This window comes from Ceratotherium simum, chromosome 18, assembly GCF_057802395.1.
Source record: "Ceratotherium simum simum isolate JZ-2026a chromosome 18, ASM5780239v1, whole genome shotgun sequence".
Classification (NCBI taxonomy): domain Eukaryota; kingdom Metazoa; phylum Chordata; class Mammalia; order Perissodactyla; family Rhinocerotidae; genus Ceratotherium; species Ceratotherium simum.
Genome location: NC_141917.1, coordinates 50,894,890 through 50,916,389, shown reverse-complemented (window position 1 = coordinate 50,916,389; position 21,500 = coordinate 50,894,890). Strand labels below are relative to the sequence as shown.

Below are 21,500 nucleotides of genomic sequence, written 5' to 3'. Positions count from 1 at the left end.
TGTCATTTGCCTCCCAGGAGAGTACTTAGCTGGTACATGGTGATAACAGAAGAGAAATCAGGCTCCTTCATCTTCAAATCCTTGACCCTACTGGCTCAGATTCCACTACTTAAAAAGCATTAGATATAAGTGTGTCTGCATGAAGAAAACATGATAATCAAGACCAAACCCTTCAGAAAGATCAATTACAGAGTGATATTACAAAAAGATTCTACTTAAACTAAAGGGTTCCTTTTAATAGATCTCCTAGTGTAATTGTTTATTTGCAGATTATGTATTACCTGGGTAAAGTGAAACTTTTAATTTTAGATATTAGCTAGAAATCAATGCCAACTGATTAAAACAGAGCATTTCTGTTAAGATTTTTATTTCAGTGGGAAAATGTGATTTATATGCACAACTTTTTCAGAATGGTTTTATCACAAATGTAAGCTGTACCGTGTATTGGCTCAAGGGTAGGATTGAAAAGACTATTCCATATTTTCACTGGGCTTTGAGGATGAGGCAGACTAATGAATGATAAGTTTCATAATTAATGCCTCTCAACTACATCAGTAAAATGTCAATGAGTCAATCCAAGAGCTCAACAAGTCAGTCCTCTCTAGTTAAGCTAAAAAAGTGGCAGATGGGTTGAATGCACCAATAAAATTTAAAACTGGTACTAATATTTTTAAGATTACATTCAGCTTTCTATAATAATGAGACTTTAAAACTTCTTGGTGTGCCTAAAATCACCTTTTCACTCATGTAATTTTACTAAATTGAAGGAGGAAGGTATAGCTGAAGAAAAGTATTCAGGCGATTCTGAATGTGCATGACCTGGAACCCTCCTTTTAAAAACCATTTTCCCTTCTCTAAGGTGCCAGAGCAAACCTCCTGAAAATAATGCCCCCAGAGGTTGGCTTGTTATCAGTGGTATCAACCAAGAATACAGAAGCATCGACAGGCAGAAATCTTTTCACATTTGGATGTCAATAGAGTGGATTTGGAGTTAGACAAACCTGAGTTCTGGTCCCAGTTCTCAGACAAACTAGCTGTGACCCAGCATGAGTTTTGTAACCTTTTTGAGCTTCAGTGTTGTCATCTGTGTAGAGCTGACATTTTATATGCTTAAAAGGATTAAATATATAAATATGTAAAACTGCCTAAGGCACTGCCTGGCACATAGGAGGCACTTGATAAATTATTTTTAATGTTATTGTTACTAGATTAAGCTCTCTTGGAGTTAAAAGACTGAGAGAATGAAAGACCAGTCATGGTTGACCTTCTTTGGTGAATAGATTTTCATCAATCCAAAGCCCAATTCTTCCAGTCTGGGCAGTCCCTAGAAGGCAAAACGAAGCAGTAGGAACAGGATCTTCCTCAGGGCCCCTCCTTCGTGGGAGGCTCCTATACTCCAACAAGGTTGAGCGCCCTCACGCAGCCCAGGGGCCTCCATTTTAGTGTCTCATCAAGGCCCTTTGTCTGAGTCTTGGCAGCCCCCATCCCTAGACCTTCCTCCAGGTCTCTCCCCACCCCCACCCCATCATAATTTACCTGCTCTGTTTAATATCTTTTTGTTAGTTTGCTTATGTGTGCCAGTGTGTAACCTTTCTTGAGAGCCTATATATATTTTGACAGGGTCCCAGAGAGATAATACATGATGGTTGTTCTCAGAGGCAAATGTGTTGGTGGTCATAATACGGAGAGTTGATGAACTGAGTGCTCACTCGTGCAGGGTGCTGTGGCACGTGCTGCGTAGGCGTTACCTCACGTAAGCTCACAACGTCCTATGAGCAGGTCTTAGCATGTCTGCAGTTCACAGATGAAGAAACTGAGGTATAGAGAGGCAAAGTAACTTGGCCAAGGACAAACAAACACTGGGAGGAGGCAGTTCCAGAATTCAGCCCCAGCCGGTCTGACTCCACATCTCCCGCTTCTGACCGCTGTGTTGTGCTGCTGGTGCAGGCAGGTCCTGGGACACTTACAAGCAGTCACTACCTTCCAAAGCCTGGTCCTACTCCCAGGACCCAAGACACTTCCTGCTCTCAATCAAGTTTGTCGGAATCAAGTTAGTTGGGAAGTAACTTAGAGATATTGGGAAGTTCAGAGAGGGACACCCCGGGAGCTGGCCGCCAGCCTACCCCTATGCTAGACGGTTCTCCAGGCCATAAGGCCATGTGCTGGGCCTCTGCATGCCCAGGAGAGTCTTCTCATTTCCATCACCTACCTAAGGAGTGGAATCCCTGAGTATTTATATTTGTAATAGCCTGAAAGTGCAGATGTAGGGGTAGGAGATGTGCAGATGTAGCTGAAAGGAGAAACAATTTATGAATATTTTATTTTATTCATTATTTATTATCTATTATCTATTATTTAATCAGATTCCAAAGTCTCAATCTAAAAAAAAAAAAGAACTATGAATTTGGTTGTATTTTGCTCATCCCAAAATTTTCCTGGTCCATCAGCTCTTCCGAAAAGGGAATAATGAATCTCCCAATAAAGTTCTGCCCTGGAAATACTGACTTGTGTCCATAGGACAACATTTTCTCAGTAGTAACTAAATATTGCATCCTCATTGAGAAATTCAGGGTGCAACTTACTGTCATCAGGTGGTGAGAGATAATGATAACTAATGGTGATAACAGTAATTCAATACCTTACACTTATCAAGTGCTAATAAACTTTCTGTGCACTACTCTGGGTGATATCATAGGATATATGTTCCCTGTGGGAGTGGGAACTCTCATCATCCCGATTTACAGATGAGGAAACTTAGTCACAGAGAGGTTAAGCGATTTGTTCAGAGTCATGAAGTTAGTAAATGGTAAAGGTAGGATTAAACCCTGGCAGTCTGGCTTCTAATTTTATTTCCTTGTGCTGTTAAACCAATCAGTCCTCCTCTATCTGTTTATCAACCAAATCATTTTTACATTTTGTCAAAGAAGGCCAAAGCTACAGTTTATTTTGTACTTTAAGCAGTCCCACCAAGCTCTGTGGCAGAGTATGAGAGCAGTGTCTCCGCTGGCGGGCTGTCCATTCGGATGGTGATCTGGAATTAAAGATGAGTAATGTCGTGTCAGCGCTTCTCATTATTTTAATAATTGCATTACCTTGACAATATATTCTTCTTGGTAACACTGGTAAAAAAAAATTTTTCCACAAAAATATTCTTAGTCTAAACTTTTTTTGGTTGCTTTTTACTTGTCATGGCAGAGAGGAAAATTTAAAAAAAAACCAAGTGACCTCCAAATTAAAGTATGTGGAGATCTTTTCACCTCAAATTCAAACTTGATTTACCAAATATCATCTTATTTCTCTTTTTTAGTGCAAAGTTTAAAGAAATTTTTCCTGTCTCTCCTACCTTCTTTCAGCCAAAACTTAAATTTATTGAGAATCCTAGTGTGGAAAGTTTCTATTCAAATCTCTAACTGTTATTCTCTTTGTAAGTCAAATCTTGAGTAAGGGAGTTTGATGGCGGCAGAGCTTATGTTTTCAGAGGATTGAGGGTTCCAGTTTAAAATTTTTAAGTCTTTCAGTGAAAGAGCCTTGAAAGTGAAATCAATAAAATTGTTACCTTACTTTTCAATCAGAAGAAATAGAAACTTTCCCATTTCTTTGCATTTAATTTTCCAAGTTTATCATATGGCTCATGTACCATCTACATGATCTCTTAGAACTTTAGTGGATTTCTGAAGCCAGGAGAAAACAAGCAAATAAACAAGCAAGCAATGAAAGCAACAACAACAACATTGTTCTGTTCCACTGAACTTTACCTCGTGTTCTGCCTGATTCTAATTGCCTTAAACAATTTACCCAGGATGCTTCAGTATAACCACCTGGAAAAATGAGGGTGGAACTTTGATTCTGGGAGGCATATGGAAATTTAATTACTAGGTTTACAAAGTATTTTAAAATCCCCAGATAAAAGTGACCAGAAGACTGGAGAAGAATATCATTATTAGCAGTAGTGGGATTAGATGGGGGTGGGAGGGGGTTGCTGAGAATCAAAGGCTCGTGTCTCTTTACACTGGCCCCTCAGCCCCATCTTCTGCAACCAGCCTCGAGGGGAGATGGAGAAAGAATCATTTATTCACCTTCTGGCTGCAGGAACTGCAGACCTCAACTGTGGCAATTCTAGCACTGAGGAGAAAATACACATAGGAAAAAAGAAGGCCATGTCTCACTTCCAAATTAAAAAAAGACATTTCTACATGTTTCCATAACCCACAGACTGCTGCCATTTGAGGCCAACCCCTCAAAGTTTTCCTCTTTGTCTAGTGTAGTTGCTGAATCTAGGCCACCGTCAGCAATCCTTTTCATTCACCCAGGCCCATCCCCATGCCTCACAGATGTGGAGATTCTCTGGAGACATGTGTACTTTTGTATCAAACAATGCAACTCATGTTTGATTTTGGATAACCTTGCACTGGTGAATAAAATAACCCTTGAGAAAGAAGCAATAAAAGCACTGTAAGAAAAATGACTCATGTTTCCAAGCTGTCTAAAGTGATCACTTATCCCAACAAATGGTAATTCTTTCAAGACACAGTGGGCATGTACCATACTTATAAAAGTCTGGGAGAAAAGCCTTGCAATCATTTTTTTTTTTAATTTGTGTTAAAATATATCAAAAGAATGTTTCTGGTAGGCTGTACCAGACAGGGTGTGCTTAAAAACAAAAACAAAAACCACATGGATGCGGAAGCCAAGGTGGATTGGTGCAAGGGGAGTCCTTGCTGAGCATCCAGGCTCATCGGCTTGTTTATGTGCCTCTAATTATTTTCCATTTTCTGCCCCTATTCGTTAGAGTGCAAAGATGTGAACAAAGTGGCTTATTGCCCACTGGTGCTGAAGTTCAAGTTCTGCAGTCGAGCATACTTCAGACAGATGTGTTGTAAGACCTGCCAAGGACACTGACCCACAGAAAGCCAGAGAGAGAGCCCTGTCATTTCATCGTGGAAAAGCGTCCATCAAAGAGAGCCACCCAGAGGAAGAGGACTGATGTCCTTGCAGATGCGTTACCCTGTGGAGAATGTAACCACTGGTCAGCCCGAGCTGACAGGATTTCAATATTATTTTAACTTCTGTGAAGTGGGATTTATTGATCCAAAGTGCTGGACACAGTATTAGGAGGGAATGCCAGATTGGAGAAAGCCAAACAGCACAGGGAGACTTGCTTACTGTGGACCGTTTGTGTTCTTTCGAGTAAATCCAATAGCCTGTTTACCTCCTTGGACCATTAAGATAATTTTTATTATGGACTTAGCAATGACACTGAATCCATTTGTATTTAAAACTGTTTAAAATGTAGCTGTTATGACTTGGTCAACTATGGAAGTAAAGAAGATTCAGAAATCTTAAGTCATAGCTTAAAAATATTTACTATACTTTATCTCACTACAACCGCACCACAATTTAAGTTCTAAAACGAGCTTTGAACTGTAATTTAAGGAGCAATTATAAATCAAAAGTAATGAAAGTTTGTATTATTTTTCTTCATTCCACTTAATTTCCTTAGGAATAATCCCCCTGTTCTGAACACTGCTGTGAGCCATATATAAACTATATTAAACCGAACAACAATGAAGGACTTAGTTTAAAGCAGTGCATCAGTTACCGCAGCTGCACGCGTCTATAAATGCAGTGCTAAAAGACTGGCCAGCTTGCCATTGTGCAAGTGAAGCTGAGATTTCCATTAAAACTTTAAGACAAAAACACTTCAATTTCATGCAGAAGCCAGACCTAGGGTATGGTAGAGACCGAAGTACCGGGCCCTTTGCTGCCATCACATGGGATGCCTCAGTTCTTATTTGAGTCACTCCAACTCACTTGTGTTTACATCCTCACCAGCCACAGAACGGCTTCTGCCCCGTTGGACTGTTGCACGCATGTTGAGCTTACTGGGATGATGCTACGCAAAAGATAGACTGGCTCAGTGACAACCAGGCAGATCCTTTTGCTGACAATTACAATGGGTTCCCGATGTCCCTTCTTCGATATGGCAGAAGGGCATTAATTTATATGAGAGCAAGTGTGTGTGTGTGCGGGCGCTTTTGAGTGTGTGGGTAGATGAGTGTGCTTGCATGTAAGTGTGCTATCTCTGCGAGTTTAAAGTAGGCAAAGGATAACAACCAAAGAAGAACAACTCATGAAGACTAGAGATCATAAAGCATAATCTTAACAGTCACTCAACCAAGTATTTTGCATTTTCTGTGGATACTCTGAATGGCAATTAAATGTGAAACCCAGTTTCTTGGGCAAGTCAAATTCTAGAATCAAATCCACTTAAATTAAATTGGCTAGCTCGTATTTTCCCTATCCACAAGTTTCACATCATGCTCATCAAGAGATTCAACAGTGAGATTAAAAAAAAGAAAGAAAAAAAAGAGAGTACTTGTTTATATTAATATTTTGTACTTGAACACTTGTAGCTGGCAGCAGGTTCTTGATGAATGTGCTTTGTGTCCTACACATGTGTACACCACACTACACCAACACCTCAGACTCAAACCAAATGGCTACTTTGTAAAGATACTACTTGCAGTTAAAGAGTATGTTCGACTTAAATCCATCACTGTGCTCTGAAACTAGTTGTGAGGTGTATAACGTACACCATGACCTAATGTGATGACTAGGTTTTCTCAGAAAGGAAGAGAGACTCATAGACTTCCAAAACCAACCTAAACTTCAAGTGGGCTCTGGACAGCCGACACAGGACGTTGTTCTGCACGCTCAGTCATGGTCATCTCTATCTCGTCACTTGCTTTCTTTCTCAGCCCTACAGCTCACATCCCTGAGCTTTCCAGAGAGAGCCATTGACGACACATGACTGTAGGTGCCAAGGCTGCTATTCATGCTGCTCTTAGAAGACCCGCCCAACTGCCATCTTAGCCATTCAGTGAAGGAAGGCAGCCCAGGGCAGCGCGGCCCCAGCACTGAATTTCTCTGGTCCTTTGCAAAGAGCAGTTAACTTGGTGCTAATGTGCCCTGGTGAAATAAAATAAACAAAAGATGAGTGGTTTCTGTGGCATTTTAGGCATAGCTTTGCTATCAGGATCTGCTTTTCTCCAACATAAATATCAGCTCATGTTTTTATTTCAGAAAGATTTCATACATTACTGACTAAAGGCTATTTTTCACCTCACCTGGAGACTAACATTGTGACATTGTGAGGGCCGTCCCCCTGGGCATCATGCAGCACCCCAACTGGTGCTAGAAGAGGGGACAGCTAGTGTTCTCTCGGGGGTGTGCACCAGCACCGAGGCCAGGAGATACAGAGCTCCCAGGGGCAGCATCAGATTACCGTTCTAGAAGGAACCAAGCATAGAATGTAACAGGACTAAATATTTTCAATAGGCGCTGAATTTAAACCTGAGTGGGGAAAAAATCATATTCCACAGCACATCACAAAACCGCTGCTACTCCGTAGTCAACCACGTGCCTACATGATGCTCTATTCCTAACTAGTAACAATAGGGTCATCAGTGAAGGCTGAGCCACCATGGCAGGCCCTGCAAAAGTAGTGGGCTTTATAGACTATTTAGGAAACCCCAAGGAAACTGGTACCCCGTGGCTGAGAGCAGTATCTGCCACTGGCATCAATGCCTACCAAAAGAGGAAGGTAAATGTGCCCCACTGTTTAACCCCTTGAGATACTTATGACTCCCGAAGCAGTCCATTTCTTTAGGAATTTTTTATTTGAGTGAATGTCACATAGGTATCTTTAATAATACAGAATGAAATTACCTTTGTATTATTGTGATTAGTTGTTGTTTATTATTTTATACTCAGTATTAATGTGGTACACTGTTACTTTTTATTTGCTTTTGTAAATTATATTCTAATTTATTGCCATGTTTCCTAACACTTGTCCTACATTCATTCTCCTGCTTGTAATGAAAATGAAAAAGTCATTGTAACACTTGATGGAGTGAAATTCCACACCAGGCACAGATTTTTTTTTAACATAGATAATTTAGTAAAAAATAAAAATTCAGCTTGTAAGAATGATTCAGATGGAAGTTGTCTATTCCCTGAAAACCTGGGGTTAAACTTGCAGTAGGAGGAATCTATCCCTTGGAATACCACACTACGTTATCCAAATTATCCCGGTATTATCCAGGATTAAGATAATTTGTTGCATCCTTATTACCCTCCTAAGAGACTGCATCTGCCTATTTGTGAGCATTTCAGTCATATCTAAATGCAAGGGCTTTGGATATTTTTGGTGGGGCTATATCCCCAGATGCCACCAGCCAGCTCTTCTAAGGCTAGAAAGGAAGTCCAGGTTGGCCACTGCCACATACCTTTAATCACTTGGCGCACAGCTCTTTTGCCCCCTCCTTCTTTTGCCTTCCATGTAAATTCTATATTGTAGAAGAGGATGCAAGATATTTCATTGTGGAAAGGGTGCTGAACAAAAGAATTCGTATGTGAAGGATTTTTCTATTCAGAGTCAGCAGGGAGCATGGAAACATGATGGGCATACTTTTCTGCCTTCAGACATTTCCTCTTAGGCTGAACTAGTGGTTCAGCCCTTCTGAGCTGGGGGGATACTATCCTATGCAAAGGTAACTCTGCAGTTTTTGAAACTCAACAGCTAATATGAAGGTGACCCTCCTGCATACCTAGCTATTTGAGTACTTTCCTTTTTTTTTTTTTTTTTGAGGAAGATTGGCCCAGCACTAACATCTGTTGCCAATCTTCCTCTTTTTCTTTTTTTCTCCCCAAAGCCCCAGTACATACTTGTATATCATAGTTGTAGAGATGTAGCTCTTCTGTGTGGAACGCCGCCTCAGCATGGCTTGATGAGTGGTGAGTACGTCCGCGCCCAGGATCCGAACCGGCAAACCCCAGGCCACCGAAGCAGAACATGTGAACTTAACCGCTACACCACCAGGCTGGTCCCTATTCGAGTACTTTCATAATGACAACTTTGTCAATTACATAAGAAAATGTGGAATGCCCAAGTATGGTTGTGCCTTAATCCACTTACCCCTGTGCCACATACACACACATTCAATCTTACACATTAGAAGAAATCAGTTGAGATGGTTAGATAGTCTTGGGTAAGTATTTCCCCAAGGTCATCCTAGAAGCCAAAGGTGGCTGAAGTATTATGAATGCTCAGTTAATAGAAGACCTTGGGACCAACCATTTTAACCTCCCACTGCCTTCGCTAGGGCTTGGGGTGGAGGGAGTACCAGGAAACAAGGCTTGCCTTAGCTTAGATTCCTCAGATTCAAGTCTATGTTTCCATCTACAGTAGTTTTCAAACTTCCAGTTAAATGTTTTTCTCTGCTTGAAATATCTAAAGGGCACTATCCTGCTTAGGGTACTGACCCCAGAGACAATCTGCCCTCCACAGAGATCCTGCCAGTCTCCAGGGAGCACTAGGATCATCCTTAAGCCTTTGTGCTCCAAAAGGCCAGGTGACATTTTTTCAAGTAAATTAAGAAGAAAGTTGGGTATTGATCTTGGTGATAAAAATGTATAAATGTGTTTGGATAGGATAAGATTCATTACTTTTAAAAGAAGGGAAAAGAAATATAATTCAGGGAGAAAGAAAAGGGCACAACCCAGGAGGACTGGAAAATTCTAAATAAGTGGTCATAGGAAAGAGAAAAGATCAGTCACTGAACAAAAAACTGACAGATAAGCTATGTTTGGAATTCTGTCTCATTCAGATCATCAGACTATGTGGAATAAACTAATATATGTTTTTAAAAAGAACAGCTGTTCACAACGGTTTTGTGCCTCAGAATTCAAAACCTCAAGCTGGAACTTATAAGGAAAATGGTCTTTTCTCCCATCTCTTTCTCAGAGGGTTATTTCTAGCATTCCCCTCTTTTCATCCACAGACAATATCTGAGGCCAGAAATGGAACAGTGGTTTGAGGGCTGGCTCCACTCTTGGGGGGAAACCAAGGTTATGCTCGTATTGTCTCTTGGTTGATGGCTCTTCTTAGCCCACTGAAAGGCTTGAGCTGCATAGGTGATGAAAGCTAATTCCACAGCAATGTCTTCACCAGAGCGACACTGTGTGGTTACACAGGGCCCAATAGTACCAGATGTTCCCTGCTCCAGGGATTAGGGGATTAGGGAGCCTGAATATTCCCTTTCTCCTCAGGGCATGGAACATCATGCCTGACCAGTCAGATTCCATTGTCTCAGACCTTAAGGCTTGTGAAATTCAATTAAGAGGTCCCTTCTTGGATACCTTACCTTACAGAGATGTTTCACATAAGAGGGGGCAAATTATCCCACCAGCTTCAGCCTCCCAGAAGTCAGTGCCTTCCTCAGGTCAATGGCTCAACAATGAATGGCTTCTACTAGCTCAAGGCCAGTGTAATTCTTGGAGGGGCCTGGTCTGTACCCCCAGCAAGAGCGGTTGTGGATAGCAGGCTACTTTAGAGGCCCACAGAGCAGTAATTATGAGATGAGGCCCCTGAAACCTCAAGCAAAAGTGGCAGCAGGAAGTTCTAGTCCAGGCTAGGTATGGCCTCTGTGTCTAGAGAGTGGCATCAGCCATGGCCATTCATTTATACAAGCAGTATTTGCTGAGTACCTGTTGCGCCTAGGTTCTGTGCTAGGCACTTATATGCTCTCTCATTGAATGGGTTACAACAAAACGATGAGGACAATACTGTTAATCCCATTTACAGAGGCCAAAACTGAGGCTCAAAGAGGTTGAATAAGTTGCCAACGGTCGCAGAGCCAGTGAGAGGAGCTTCACCTCTTTGGCACATGGAAGGGAGCTGCCTGGTCTGCTTCTGGGACAGGGAAGTTGGGAATGACTCTCCTCTGCCCTAGAGAAACTGACTCACCAGCCAGAGGAAATGGAATCCTCTTTCTTGGGAAGCAGTGGGCCTGAGGCCTTGGGAGGGACCTCAGGGGTCAGACAAGGGCTCCTGTCTTGGTAGGTGGTGGTGTTCACTATGAAAATTCCTATGTCTGGTGAAAAAATTACGAGTGGGGACCCGAAGTGGTTTCTAAGCATGTAGTTAGAGCTTGTGGGAAGAGGAGGCAAAGGAAGGTTAGAGACATTTGAGGATGGACAGTGTCTGCAATGGCAGTTAGCAGCCAAACACAACGTGAAGGCTCTCACCTCCCAAGAAACGTCCTGTTTTGAATCATAGAGCCTGTCCCTGTCTGACAGCCCTTCCACACCATTTCCAGACATGCCAGATGGCCTCACTGACCTATTTCAACACAACTGGAGCAGAATGATTCCTGTTGGCTTCAGGGTGAGTTTTGAGAAAGAAAGGTGGGATTCTCTCTGTTTCAGTCAGAGCAAGACCATCAGGGACTGAAAACTCGGGCCCTGAGGTTGCTGCCAGCGAGCACATTCTTTGACCTTCTGTGGTGGGTCCACAGAGTGGAACCAGGTGTTCTTTCAGCCCATGCCAGAATGTATTGGCCACCCAACTGGCCACCTGCCTCCACCCCACCGACAGGGCTTTGGCTGGCCCTCGACCAAACAGCTGTGCTGGGAGCCACAGGCGGCCGCCCACGCTTGTGCCCAGGCCAGCAGCTGCGCTGGCCTGACTCAGCGGGGCAAGATGGACCTCGTGTGCTTCTGCCCTCGCCCCAACTCCTCCCCCAGCCAGGTCACTCAAAAGGCTGGGAGAAGGAAAACCAAAACATAACTGCACTAAGGAATTGCTTTTGTGGTCCAAAGGCAATCAAAAAGCATACTGTTCTCTTCCCCCTCCTTCAATTTCATCAATTTTGGTATTTTATTTTATTATTTTTTGTATGTGTGAGGAAGATCATCCCTTAGCTAACATCCGTTGCCAATCCTCCTCTTTTTTGCTGAGGAAGATTGGCCCTGGGCTAACAACCGTGCCCATCTTCCTCCACTTTATATGGGACGCCGCCACAGCATGGCTTGACAAGTGGTGCGTCGGTGCGCGCCAGGGATCTGAACCTGCGAACCCTGGGCCGCCGAAGCAGAACATGCGCACTTAACCTCTGTGCCACCGGGCCGGCCCCTTGGTATTTTCTTTTTAATCATTTAAATTAATCCAATGTAAATGAACAGACATTTAGTTCCTGTTTGTTAGGTGTATTATTATTAGAATAAAAATCTCCTGGTGCTATGGATCTATTTAAATCTAAAGGCAAAGGAGGGTGACATCCCAACTTCATAAAAACAGTATCTAGGAAACCATCCTAGGTGTCTAGATAATAACTGCATGCAAGACCATTACTTGGTATTTGGAAAAACACCCATGGAAGTGGTAAAATATAAGTTTGAATTAAAGTGCGTAGCAAAAAAAAATGTTATCACAGCCAAACTAATTGCAATAAGAAATAATTTGATTCATAGTTTTAAACTTTAGAACAGAGAAAAGTAAAATTGAGAAATTAAATATTTTATTTTGAGATTAAAAAAAGAAAATATAGGGGCCGGCCCCATGACCTAGTGGTTAAGTTCAGTGTGCTCTGCTTCGGCAACCCAGGTTCAGTTCCCAGGCATGGACCTATACCACTTGTCGGTGGCCATGCTGTGGTGGCAACCCACATACAAAATAGAGGAAGATTGGCACAGGTATTAGCTCAGGGCCAATCTTCCTCAGAAAAAAAAAAGAAGAAGAAAATATATGTTGAAATTATGAAACAAGATAATAACCTGGAGCCACATTTAGCTCTGAAGATTTTCTGAATGTAAACTGGGCCTAGAAGATGTTAGTCCCTAGAGTCCCTAGTCGCTCAGGGTCCACGTCCCCAGCATGTGCGGAGCTCCTACTGAAGGAAAGTAGTAGTGGACCCACTGATTTATTTCATCCCACATTTAATCTCAATGGCAAAAACTACATGTACCAATCATCTCTTATGTCTGGCTTTTTAAATCAATACCTAAGAACTTAACTCTCCAAGTGAACGTTCCCCTTCCATGTAATCTCCAGAGATCATTCTGTACTCATTCTAAGAGTAAAATCACCATTCAAAACAGTTTTGAAATTGCTTGTTTAGACTATCTCCCAGAGTAGGATGGATTTGATTTTTGCAAAAGTCCAAAACCAAATCTGGTGAGTAATTTGCATATAATCATTTTGGCTACAAATATCTTATGTGTCTTACAAATTGACCCCAGGTGATACCACAAAAAGAACTCCAAATATGCTTTGAGTAAGTGACTACTTTGAAGGATTTCACTCATTTGGATATAAAAGTGCTGGTGTTTTGTCTAAAAATTATTGGCATTGCTCTATAATCCAACTTAAATTTAATATAATACAACATTCCACTAAATGTTTTGCTATTTCCGATTCTGAAATTAGCCAGAACCCGGACTACCTAAACGCCTGTTATCTGTTAGGGAGAAGAAAGGTGTCTCACCTCTCCGGATTGAGTAACCCTTAAATCCAGGAAGCCAAACCACTTCTCAGACCCTGGAAGTTAGCAAACAGCTGTCCTTACAGGATTCTCCTTCCTGGATTCTCTGGAGTAAAACCCTCCTTCCAGAGAAGCTAATTAACCAAGGTCCAGCCGCAGCATCAATAACAGCATGGCTGAGTGTCAGGACTCGGAGGCAGGGTGGCCGTACAGTGTTCCCCCGATTTACACAGTTGTAGCTGTGTTCTCTTTCTGTAGTTTGAATCATTTCCATTTGTTTAAACGATAATGCCGAGATGAGCCTGTCCTTTGACTGATTCTTAATTGAACCAACAATCCAGCGCTGAGTGTCTTCTCTCTTAGTCTGCCTTCCTCCTAGACTTTTTGAGGAAGTTCTTAATGACATATAAGCAGATACTTAAACATGGGGAGACTGCTATTGTAAGGAATCCAAGAGTGCTTCTTTTGAAGAGGATAGTTACTCCCTCATTCATCTAACTTTGAAGTGTGAATTTTCACCATAGGTTTTTTGTAAAACAGATACCCATATATATATATATCAAGACACAAATCAAAAATTTTTTCCCAACATTTTTGCTGGAATGTGCCTTAAAGTCCATAACTTTTGTATCTTTTTCCCCCTGAAAGAACCAAATCATTTTTAATTCACATGCTCTCTCTCTAAACAGCTTCAAAAAGACTTCTTGGGTGGCCAGGAATTCCTGTTTCCAAAAATTAGCAATGATAGCTGTGGTCCGGAGCACTCTTGGAGTCCATTGTCACCGTCACTCTGAATCAAGAAGAAAACTTCACTTTAAACATGATGTGTACATTTTTTTCCCCAAATAGTCTAAGCAGATCAATCTTTTTCATCAGCTTCATAATAATTCAATTGCTAATAATTGACTAGGAGAAAAGCTCTGATAAGACAGACAGATGGGGGTCCCTTCAGGGAGTTTAGCAAAGAAAAGAATGAGTGATTATGTATTTATTTAATGCAGTGTCCTTTACAAGGGCAAAGGATGCTGAAAAATGAGAAGTGTTTCCTACACTTTTGAAAATATTTAATTCAATGTTCTTTGCTTTAGGAACGAAATTATCAGTTTTTGTTTATTTTTGTTTTGTTTTCTTTTTATTTATTTTGGAAAATGTCAAGTGTGTGCAAAAGTAAAGAGACTGATGTAATGGCTCCTTCTCCTTCACCAGCTTCTGCAACCTTCTGTCCATAATCTCATCATCATTGTCATCGATTTTATAGAGGAGAAAACCAAGGCTGAGAGAGGTTGAGACACTTGCCCACTGGCACGTTGGCCCCAGCAGGCCTGCAGAAGAGCAGGATTGACGAGAAGACAGCTCTTCCACACCGCCGCCTCTCTGCTTCTCTGTTGCAAATCACATTTCAGCAGATGAACATCCAGCATCGCTCTCTGCTATTGGTCCCAGAAGAATGTTATAAAAACAAGTAACTCACGGAGAAAACAAATCCTCCTTCTCTGGCCCATCTGGACCATGGGTGCTTTGAGCCTTAGTCGAATAAGACAGCATTGCCTCCGTGCAACTGCCTTGTTGCAAATGATTTCAGCCATATTTTTCTTTACAATCAACATGTCAAAAGCTACCCTGGTTAATGAAACTTATCTCAAACTTCCCTTCGAGTCTCCAACTCCATTACAGATTTCCATCTGTAACCATTAGTAATTAATAATTAATCTAACCAGGCTCAACTGTGGAATAAAATGTGTAATTATGTTATCTTCATAGGGAAATGTCATGATGTCTGCAAATAGGTTTCAAACAATCGATTTTTTAAAATGGGGGGAGGGAGATGTAGAGAGAGAGAGAGCAATAAAACAAACATGGCAAATGCTAATAATTGGTGAATGTAGGTGATAGGTGCATGAGAAGGAAAGAGTTCATCCCCATAGAAAGTGTGTAGGTGTGTTTGTGTAAATGTGCGTGTGCATGTGTTTGTGTATATGTGTGTGTGTGTGCATGTGTATATGTGTGTGTGCATGTGTATATGTGTGTGGGGGTGTGGAAAGAGAGAGAGCAATGGTGTTTTGATATCTCAGTCAAAAAAGTTAAAGCTTAGAGAACTACGCTTTTCTTTCCTTTTTCTTCTTTCTAAGCAGGAAACCAAGTGAAGGGCAGGAGTTGGAGTCACAGGTCTTTCATGTAGAGAGTGGCCAGAAAGGAGAGCAGCTGGGCTAAAACCCAATTCTGAATCCTGATCCAAGACTGAGTGTTTCTCGAGTTGGGGCAGTGGTTCCCAGACTTTCAGATTTCATGGACCAGTAAAACTTCCAACTACTTAGACTGATGTAGAGTCGCTGACTTTTTACTTTGCCAAATAAGGATATTAAAATTAAAAAAATCTATCATTTACTATTACCATAAAAGGTCCCTTTCTAAAAGAAAATACATTTTAACCCCCCAAAAATGAATACCTTTTACCTTAGTAGAAGCTCCTACTTTGTCCTTTTTCTATCTGTGTCTTTTCAAATAAGAAGGCTTTTAGCTACAAGCATGCAAAACCAAACAAGTAACTTAAACACTAAAGGCAGGGCAGGTCCAGTGTGAAGCCCCTTGTTCCAAGAGGCCCTGGGGGACCCAGGGGCTCCTCTCCTGTCTTTCCCCTCTGCTTATCTGCCTGTGTCCCCAGCCCCCTGCATCTTCAAGACGGCGGCAGCAGGTCCAGGGGCACATGCAGAAGCGACAGCAGCTGCCGAAGAGGAGAGGCTGTTTCTGCTGGTGTGTCACTTTCTATCAGGAGGAACAGTGTTCCCAGAAGCCCCTGCAAATTTACCTCAGGACACAGCGGCCAGGACAGAGCCACACTCTGTGCCCCAGCACCAGAGAGGCTGAGCCCACCTGAGTACTTTTGTTTCTACTGGAAGCTGCCTCTGCTAGTAGGGGCAGGAATCGGCTGTTGGTAGGGACCAAGGGACCATATCAGGTCTCTGAAAGCCTCATCTGGGCCAGCATGAGTCTGAAGCCGGATATCTGGGAGCTAATCACTTAGAGATTCCCATGCTGAGGCCTGCAGTGCCTGCTGAGCACATAGCCACAGTCTAAGAAATGCTTTATTTAGTTTCATCCAAGTTTAGAGCAGAGATTTGTGTAAATAACTATCAGTCTGCCTGCGTTGCAAGGGAGCCTGAAGAAGCCCAGCCAAATGATATCATAGCTCTGTTGAGAAAAGCTTGAATAATCTCCCATCATTTCACTCCCAATTGCATATGAACAATTGCTCATCTTTATTAACTGCCTTATTGAATTATTCATGAAAACAAAGGTATTCAAACCCACAGAACTGGCCTTCCTCTGCTACATAAAGGAAATTGTAACAGCTCCTAGTGAGAGTTAGTATAATTAAAATGAACTTTTTATTATCTTGACAAGCTATGGAAAATGCAATAATCCTCAAATAATTTTAAAACAACATTTTAGCTTGTAGCTGCAGTCTCTTCTGTGACATGTACCATCACTGAAATGGTATAGAAGATAAATTACAATTTTAAGCAAAAACTGAAGAAACAGGTTTCCAGGATAAGAAAACAGAATGAAACAATATTATAGAATCTCTCTTTCCCCAACCTATCAAAATAAAACAAACAAAAAGGAGAATAAAAAGACCAAAAACATCACCAGCAGTAAACAAACAAGAGAGGCAGAATAATTTTCTGCTGTCAATATTGAAAAATGGTAGCCAAAGAAAAGTCTTGTGCAGCCCACACTTTGACACAGCTCTAACTTTGCCCTGACCCATCGTAAATGGTACTTAGAAAAGAAGGTGAGTCAACAAAATCCTGCAAATTCTCACTAATACTCTCAAACATGAGGAGAAGCAGACTGAGGAACTGAATGGGTGGCTCTGGGAAAAACAGGGAAATTCATCAAGAGCAGAAGGCCCTGCCTACCACAACTTCAGAGATAAGAAAAGCTACAATCTATGAAAAACAGTATGGGCGTTCCTCAAAAAATTAAACATAGAATTACCATATGTTCCATATCTGGGTATATACCCAAAAGAATTGAAAGCAGAGGCTCCAAGAGATGTTTGTACACCTGTGTTCGTAGCAGCATTATTCACAACAGTCACAAGTGAAGCAACCTAAGTGTCCATCGACAGATGAATAGAGAAACAAAATATGATATATACATACAATGGAATATCATTCAGCCTTAAAAAGGAAGGAAATTCTGACACTTGTTACAACATGGATGAACCTTGAGGACATTATACTAAGTGAAATGAAACCAGTCACAAAAAGACAAATACTGTACGATTCTATGTATATGAGGTACCTAGAGTAGTCAAATTCATAGAGATAGAAATTAGAATATTAGACGCCAGGGGCTGGGTGGGGGGGAGGAGTTAGCGTTTAATAGGCACAGAGTTTCAGTTGGAAAAGGTGAAAAAGTTCCTGAGATAGATGACGGTGATGGTTGTATGACAACGTGAATGTACTTAATGCTATTGAACTGTGTGCTTATAAATGGTTAAGTGGTCAATTTTATGTTATGTATATTATGTTACAGTTAAAGAAAGTCCACAAGGACTTGCCATTTCCTAAAGCACTGTAGATTTTGGGAAAGATTCTGAGCCCGCAGGATAGGGATATGCCAGCTATAAGTGGGTCATGATACAGGGCCGTGGTGGAATGTTCTGTTGTTCCCAGCTGCTCCCTCCCTTTTCCATCCTTGCCCTTTGCCATGTGACTTGAAGTGGCCCCTGCTATGGAGCAGAGTCTGCTTCCCTGCCCCATTGACTTTGACCATATGACTTACTGTGATAGCTAATGGGATGTGAGCAAATGTGATATACTCTATATCCTGGCCATTGGTGGTTGGCTCTCTTTTTTCCTTCTGCCATGAAATTGGCTTGTCCAGAATAGGCTGTGTTTGGATGATTTCCATTTTGGATGTTCATCTGAGTGCACTGGAAGCACACATCCACACTAAGACCAAGAAAACATTGACCTGTTAGCACATATTCCACATAGCAGTGAAATGATTCTCTTTCCCTACCTTCTCTTCTCTCCATAACTGTCTCCCTCACTTGCCCCTGTAGGGAGAATGCTTCTTGAAAACATTGCCCTAGATAGAATGTTCTTTTCTGCCTCGTGCCTGGCTTGCCAATCTTGTGAGCCAGGTCCCAGCTGAGGGTGACTATTCTGAGATTCTGTTGTGAAATCTGTCTTCCCCCAAATTTATCTAGAGAAATGAAAATGGGAAAATCCTGGAGCTCTTGCCAGAGCATCAGAAGGGAAAGGATATTGCTTCAGACAGACAGGGGTATCCAAACCTGGAGTGGAGGCAACATTCTTCATCATGGCCCAATCATTCAACTTTCTTCATTGGTTCATATAAATACACCCTCCACTGTTCTTGGTTTTCTTCTGTATTCCAATATTCAGAATTTTTCTACTCCCACTTGAGATGTGTAAATTGCTAAATCTGGGGCATATCCTTTCTTTCCCCATGTAACAGGAATTCTTGCCTATTCCCTCAGTGTCTGCCCAAAATAGGTACAGTTATGAGAGCTGCCACTGCCCACAAAGTGCAGGCTGCTGTCCCCTGGGCTGCAGAGCAGACAGAGGGAATAGGAGAGGGTTTTTGCTCAGAAGGCCTGTGGCAGAAGCCCGGATGCACACACTTGCCAGACAGAAAATAGCCCAAGATGATGATCTCAACTTATTCTCAATCGCTAATTTCTAGTTGCTGTGCTGAACACAGAGTTAGAAACAGTCAGTGCTCGGGGGTTTGCAGTCTAAGCTGCCAGTGGTGTGCCCTGTGCAGAGGCTGGTCAATAAATATTATTTGATGAGCCAGCGGTCGTTCAGGAGGGAAGGACACACTGGCTCTCTGAATAGTTCAAGCACTCAGTCCAAGAGGAGAGAAATGGGATTCCGCCAGAAGTCAAAGTCTGGCCTAGTTGAGAAGTAGTAACAAAACGATAAATAAGCATGCCTGTTTATGAGCAGGGAGCTTTTCATACCACAGGGCTCAGGTACTTTTGAACACAGCTCTCAGCCCTGCCCAATGACCTCAGGAAGCTTTGAGGGACAGAATCATCCCCATTTTTGAGGAGGAGAAGTTGAGTTACGGAGACATGAGTCAGCTTTTCCATGGTCATATGGTACAAATAGTCCCAGAGTTAGGTTTCCTGCCTCCCCGCCAAGGGAGGAGTTTTTCAGACCTCTTGCCTCCTTTACAGGACTCTTCTGATGCAAGTGTCACCTGCCAAACATCCAAAAAATTCCAAGGCCCTACATGGCTTTGGCTTTGAATTCAAGTTGGCAAACAATTGGCAATGTGAAATGGAGACCTCCCCCAGAACAGCAGAGCAGAAGTGAATGTGGCCCAAGTCAGTGTCCTCTGCTGGAGAGAAGCAGACAGACACCAGACACCTCTGTTGTCCCTGATGTGTGGCTTCCACAGGCGACAAACAAGAAAGACTTGCTCCCCAGTGCTCAGATCGCCATCTGAGACACTGGATAGCACCGTTGGCAAATAACAGACCCCATACTTGGCTGGCTCAGCTCAGCCTCATCTCTGAAAATGAGCATGTGGCTCAAAAATCCCTGTAAGTGCCCACAGGATCTGCTGCCTCCATTCACCTAGTCTGGGACAGTTTGAAATGCCTAGAACTGACCTAAACAACAAGAAAACTAAACGGCTTCCCACAGGCAGGGTTGCCAAGTTGAGTATCAGGAGAGAGAAAAATCAATACACTGAATTATTCTGAAAAAATGAAATGGAAGCCAACTAGTTAAACCAAAGAGGCAAGATACTTAGTTTTAAAAAAATTCACCAGGAGTCACCAAAGAAGGTAAAACATAAGGCCAGGAGTTGTAAGTCGGTAGAGACCTGGCATGTTGAATGCGGTGGACCAGCTATCAATGATGACAGGATTGCTGTTGATGGGTACAGGCCTCCAGGGAGATGGGCTTTGGATGGTGTTGCCCTGGCCCAATCACAGTAATTTACATCTGTTCCTTGGAAAACTAAAACAGCTTTGTACTCTAAGCCCTGTGCCTCAGAAACCTAGCTGCTGCCCCCTTGGAAGCACAGACGGCCCTATCCTGAGACGAATCCTCCAAGCACAGGTCAACCAGGGGGCACAAGGTGACGCTGTGGCAGAGAAAGCACTAGATGAGGGGTCGAAAGAGCTGTTTTCTACCTCTGCCTCTGTCACCTGTCTGACATATTGGCTTCAGTTTCCTCGGGGTAAAGTGGAGCTCATACTCACCTCCCCTCTTGTTCATGTGAGGCTCCAATGACATCCTGTGTGTAAAACACAAGGTCTTGATGTTGTTGGTGTCCCAGGGCTATTCCACCATTGCCTTGGCTTGTGGTAGATCTCAAGGTGGTACTGTCCTACCATCTCAGTCACATGTAGGTCTTGGCCCGCACACCTCCCTCAATTTTTGGAGTGTGAGTGTGCTGCATCTTTGGATATTCCTGTTGGTGGGTTGTCACTCCTGCTGAACGATTGTCAACTAGTGACAGCAGCAATACCCCAACGTATGTCCTTGTTCCTGGAGCGTGTTTGCTAGAATCCAATGTTGGCTCCACTCCAAGCAAAGACCCTGATGATTCTGGCAGGCTTAGAGTATCTCCTAAACCTGCCCCAAGGATCAATCCTACAGAACATCATTTGACAAATCCTGAGAATCAGCACTACGATCTCCATGTTAGAAGAGGGAACTGAGAAATCAGTTCCGAAAACTGAAATGGAGTACTTTATGAGACAAAAAGCTTGAGGTGATCATAATGAATGCATGAAAACAAATAAACACACGGAAATTGAGCTGAAGTCAGATTGGGAAGGACTAGAGTTGATGCATTTTGAGGGGTCTGCTCAGCCTCTCTTCTCTGAGAAGGGCTTCCTCATCCATCAGGTGAGAGCCCCACAGCTGTATGTGTGTCATGTGGCCCTGCTTCCTTGGCTGTAGCTGATCAGTTGGAAGCTTTGTGCAGATGGGCCGACTGGATTTCCCTGGGAATGTGGAGCTGGGATTCCGGGATGCAGCCAGTCTCTGAATGTGGCTGGACCTGAGGGGCATATAAGCTTGTGCTCCATGGATCGGACATCTACCACGTGCATGGAGGTGCAGAGAAAGCTGACCTAAATAGAAAGGAGAAAAAGCAGACACACAGAGACAGCCAGAT

At 42.5% G+C, this 21,500-nt stretch overlaps 1 protein-coding gene across 4 annotated transcripts in view; it reads left to right on the top strand.

The window, feature by feature from the left end:
• Window positions 1–21,500, top strand: part of ADAMTS6 (ADAM metallopeptidase with thrombospondin type 1 motif 6) — a 336,164-nt gene that overhangs the window by 310,568 nt on the left and 4,096 nt on the right. For 3 of the 4 annotated variants that reach the window (XM_087443330.1, XM_087443331.1, XM_004422870.2), the window contains one exon: window positions 4,790–7,992. The exons of the other annotated variant lie outside the window; for it this stretch is intronic. In XM_087443330.1, the coding sequence (XP_087299456.1) occupies window positions 4,790–4,899 (110 nt within the window). In that variant the 3' untranslated portion in view covers window positions 4,900–7,992. Of the gene's footprint in view, window positions 1–4,789; window positions 7,993–21,500 lie in introns of those variants that run through there. 4 annotated transcript variants of the gene reach the window in all.